The sequence below is a fragment of the Nicotiana tabacum genome, chromosome 16 (genome assembly GCF_000715075.1).
Source record: "Nicotiana tabacum cultivar K326 chromosome 16, ASM71507v2, whole genome shotgun sequence".
NCBI lineage: Eukaryota > Viridiplantae > Streptophyta > Magnoliopsida > Solanales > Solanaceae > Nicotiana > Nicotiana tabacum.
The window spans coordinates 135,866,010-135,870,897 of NC_134095.1; the positions used below are offsets into that span (position 1 = coordinate 135,866,010).

General features: G+C 37.0%; 1 protein-coding gene across 1 annotated transcript; it reads left to right on the forward strand.

Moving 5' to 3' along the window:
* Positions 1-532: 532 nt before the first annotated feature.
* Positions 533-3,857, forward strand: LOC107766203 (U-box domain-containing protein 11). Its single transcript, XM_016584951.2, has 4 exons — positions 533-1,134; positions 1,695-1,811; positions 1,891-2,343; positions 2,496-3,857. Exons 1-4 carry the CDS (start codon positions 838-840, stop codon positions 3,564-3,566), a joined length of 1,938 nt encoding a protein of 645 aa, XP_016440437.1. The 5' UTR covers positions 533-837; the 3' UTR covers positions 3,567-3,857.
* Positions 3,858-4,888: the final 1,031 nt, after the last annotated feature.

Here is a 4,888-nt window from a genome sequence, read left to right on the forward strand (position 1 = left end):
AATTATATTTAGTCCATCATCCATATATCAATAGTAATGGGTTAAATATCCTATCCATCAGATATTATCTCATATATTCAGTATTAATTACTAAGTTTTTGTCAGAATACTTTTTATTTGGACATGGTTTTACTATTGGTACTTCTTATTGACTGTATTAATGTCTCTCTTATATTTTCTTAATAATTATTTCATTACTTAAATACTTTATTTGGATGATTGCGGTGAGAATGAGGAACTTTTCAAGCACTTTAACATGACTACTTCATTTGAATATTCATTTTTTTTTTTTGTAAAAAGACAAAACATCTTAACTTATAAGCTCAAAACCGAAAATCCAAAATATCCAAATCAATTAATCCGAAATTGATCTTAAAAAATCCAATCCAATCCGGATTTATTTGGATTGAATTTGAATAGTAATTTCTTCAATTCGAAAACCAAAAACTCAAACCAAAATTTTCATATCCAATCCGAACCGTCGAAACATCTATCCCTTGTTAGTTGGGCACCTAAGCGAGTATCGAGGCCCGGACGAGAAACAGAAAAAAGAAGTATACAGAGAGAGTTTGTAACGGGCTGACTAAGTTGTCCCTTGATTTCCTCTCCTCCATTTTCTTATATAATAATAATAACGTTATTATTATTATTATTATTATTATTATAATATTATTATAATATTATTATTAAACATTTAACAATCCCCCAACTCTTTAACACAAGCCTCATAAACCCCCTATTGGTACCACATATTAGTCCCTGCATTGTGGTTGTACTTACAAAAATCCTCCTCCGCCCCCAACCACCACCACCACCACCACCACCACCACCACCACCATGGCCGGCGGAGAGTCCACCGCCGTCGCGACTAAGATCCCACTCCAGCTAGTTCACGACGTCAGTCGAATTTCCAGTGCCGGATTTTCTGGTTTGTTCAAGAAAGACTCTACTGATTTGGGCAGAAGATTGTCCCCTTTGGCTCATTTGCTTGAGGAAATCAGGGATTCAAACAACACCCTTTTGAGTTCTTCATCTTCTTCCCACAATTCTTTCCTTTATGATCTCTCTGTAGCTCTCAAGGCTTCAAAAAGATTGCTTTTAGCTGCTAATGACTTTGATCCCAAGATCTCATCTGTAAGTCCGCAGTGTTAAAATTACTTGGTTTGTTTTGCATTTCTGTGTCTGCACTTAAGTGGTTTATAAGGGGTTGAATTTGACATGTTAATTTTGCATTTCCTAAGTTTTAGTTGACAATTGTGAAATAAAGCAATGTACTTGTTGTTTCTGTGATGTGTTGATCATTTGTTCTCCTTGTTCGGTTGTTCTGTGTTTGAAGGTGCATAAGTTTTGGCATTAGGTCATTTCTTCCCATACTATGCAAAAGTAATTCACATTTGATATTATCTTAATGCTAGTTAAAGTGAATTAGAGATGATCCAAAAATAATCATTCACTAGTCAAATTGAAAATGGTGCGCGATGTTAATAATCATGAGAAGCTATTGGCCCTGGTAGTGAAGATATTCTTTTGCAGGAAACTAGTTTTGATTCATTTGTAGCTAATGCTAGTTACATTTCCAATTTTGTGCCTCCAACATGCCGATATAGAATAGATCTATAGTATTACTCACAAATCGTAGTGACATTCAATAAAAAGAAGCTCTCCTAATTGAGATCTTCAATTTCTGATTTAAGGACGCGGCAAGGAAGAAGATCGTTTTTCAATTTCAATGTGTGACATGGAAATTGGAGAAATCCCTAGGCAGCTTACCATATGACCAGTTCGACATATCAGAAGAAGTACAAGAGCAGGTTAGTTCTGAGCTTTTACTTTTTCTTGCTTATGTGTTTTCTCCATTGGATTCTTCCCCTAATATTTCTACTTTTCCAGGTTGAATTGGTAAGAACACAGTTGAAACGAGCAAAAGAGAGGTATGGTGGACCTGTGACTTCAAATTTGTTATCTCGAGCATTGTCCCAACCATTAGATAAGGAGATTGATCCGCTTCACTCGGCCAGTAGGGGAATTGGAAGTTTACATGTAGAGAATATTGGCAATATTGATCACGAAGTTGGGCCAAAACTTGGAGGTGTTCCTTTGGGTAGTGGTCCAAATGGAAATGATTGCAGTCTGATAGTTCAGGAACCAGAAAATCTAGGGAATTCAACCAAATTGTCTGAGGTTGCTTTCCCCAATATTCATGGTTCGGCCAGCGAAGACGACTCACCCAGAAAGAATTTCGTGGAGAGCAAGAAGACAAATTCTCCTATAATTCCTGAAGAGTATCTCTGCCCTATATCCCTTGAACTCATGAGGGATCCTGTAATTGTGGCAACAGGACAGGTACCACGCCCATTATTCTGAAGCATTTGGCATTTGACTGCATATGTGTGTTTCATTTTGTCTCTTAGATGAAACTATTCTCGGGATTCTCTTTTTGGGTGGAAAATCTTCAAATGTAGTATGCTTACTGTACACTTTTCTTATTCCCACAGACTTATGAGAGATCTTTCATACAAAGATGGATAGACGGAGGCAACACAAGATGCCCAAAAACTCAGCAGATGCTCCAAGATCTTACGCTGACACCAAATATTGCTTTGCGAAGTCTCATTTCTGATTGGTGTGCAAAGAACAATATGGAGCAACCAACTGCATTAGCATATGCGAGAATAAAGAGAAGTGATGGATCATTTCGTGATGTTAGTGGGGATATAGCAGCTATTGATGCAATTGTACGCAAGCTTTCAAGCAGGTCCACTGAGGATCGGAGAGCTGCAGTAGCGGAGATACGGTCGCTATCCAAAAGAAGTACAGACAACAGAATTTTGCTTGCTGAAGCTGGTGCAATCCCCGTGTTGGTTAACTTGTTGACATCTGAAGACAGTCAAATTCAAGATAATGCCGTCACTTCTATTCTTAACCTCTCTATATTTGATAGCAACAAGGGGCTTATAATGCTTGCCGGCGCTGTTCCTTCTATCGTTCAAGTTCTCAGAGCTGGAAGCATGGAAGCAAAAGAAAATGCAGCAGCAACCATCTTTAGTTTGTCACTTGGAGATGAGAATAAAATAATAATAGGCGCATCGGGGGCCATACCAGCTCTGGTCGAATTGCTTCGGACTGGAAGCACTAGAGGGAAGAAAGATGCTGCAACAGCATTGTTTAACTTATGCATATATCAAGGAAACAAGGGTAGGGCAGTTCGGGCTGGGATTATACCAGCATTGTTGACGATGCTGACAGATTCAAGCAATTGCATGGTTGATGAAGCTTTAACCATTCTTTCCGTTCTTGCCAGCCACCAAGAAGCCAAGGCTGCCATAGCAAAAGCGAGCACAATCCCTGCACTGATAGATCTACTAAGGACAGGTCTACCTCGTAATAAAGAGAATGCGGCTGCAATCTTACTCTCCTTGTGCAAGAGAGATCCTGAGAATTTATCTTGCCTTCGTAGGCTCGGTGCACTTATACCTCTTTCGGAGCTTGCTAATAGTGGCACGGAGAGAGCAAAGAGGAAGGCGGCTACTTTGTTGGAGCACCTTAGTAAATCCCAGCAACCTTGACTGGTGTTCTATCGGTGAATGATTTGTTAATTGCTTCTTTCATTCTTATCTGACCGTGAATATTACACGATTCTATTTAGAGTGTGATAATATCTAAGAAAGGGAGCTTGAGAAAATAAGTTAATCTCATTGCTCCATGATTCAGTGTATCTATTTAGTCTGTTTTTGAGTGAGCCACTGATTCGTTTGACCTGTATCTTTTCATTATTTGTTACTAATTGATCAATTTCTGTTTCACATTATGGTGCGACGAAAATTTATCAACTCTGTATAAAATGAGACATTTTGATATGTGGTTAGTTGCACTTTCATTTTTCTTATGCTAGCCTTCTGCTTGTGATGTCTTCCATAGATTTATAAGTGAATTGAAGCTAAGAGGAAACCAATCATTCATTGAAATTGTAAATATGAAATTGTTTTACTATCCCTTTGAGAGAAGAAAAAGTCTTGATGCTTTTCTGGCAACAGCCCACAGTTTTGTCTCAATCTATTCACATCCCTTGATTCATTTTCTGAAAGGGAATAGTGTAAGTATGACTTCTCTATTGGCATTTTCTTGAAAATAACAGGGCTATCCAATTCCAGGGAATGATTCTCCTTTCTATTTGACCAAGGAGCACTGCAGTAACAAGTTGCAGTCCTTGTGCATGAAAACAGAGTATAGCAGCTCAAATTCATTAGTGATATTGTCCGTTTTAAGCGTACCATTCACTTTTACTTGTCCACCATACTAAAAGTATATTTTCACTTTTACTTGTTCACTATACTAAATCAAGAGAAAGAAGAGAATCTTCTTTTCCTGTTTTTCCCTTATCATTAACTATATATTCCCAAATCATTTCCCAAGATTTTTAGAAATGCTATCATTGTTATGGGTAAAATATATACTTCATTTATTTTTTCTTAAAGGGAGTGCAAAGTTAAAAGTAGGGGTGTACAAAGGAAACCGATAAACCGCACCAAACTGATAATCTAAGTCAAATCGGAAAAATTAAATCCGACTATGGTTTGGTGTTAGAAAAAAAACACTGACCATAATTGGTTTTAACTAAAAAAGTCAAACCGAAATCAAACCAATCCGACATTACATGTACACAAGTTTTAAAATTATTTTAAACATAAAAATAATTATTGTGATATAATTTAAACTCTTTAATAGTTCTCTCTTTTGATATATTATTTCAAGCTTGGACTTCTCTTTTAATGTATTCAAGCTTGGACTTAGAACTTTGAATGGTCATGCATGTTTTATAGCCCATAAAAGTTAGTAACTCAAATAAAGCCCAAAGCAAAATCAAATTAATACTAATGCTAACAAAAAA

Excerpts from the sequence above, each read along its gene's own strand:
- LOC107766203 (XM_016584951.2), top strand. The coding sequence starts at position 838 with ATGGCCGGCGGAGAGTCCACCGCCGTCGCGACTAAGATCCCACTCCAG. Across the intron at positions 1,812-1,890 it reads CAGAAGAAGTACAAGAGCAG|GTTGAATTGGTAAGAACACA; the intron begins GTTAGTTCTGAG and ends CTACTTTTCCAG. Across the intron at positions 2,344-2,495 it reads TAATTGTGGCAACAGGACAG|ACTTATGAGAGATCTTTCAT; the intron begins GTACCACGCCCA and ends TTATTCCCACAG.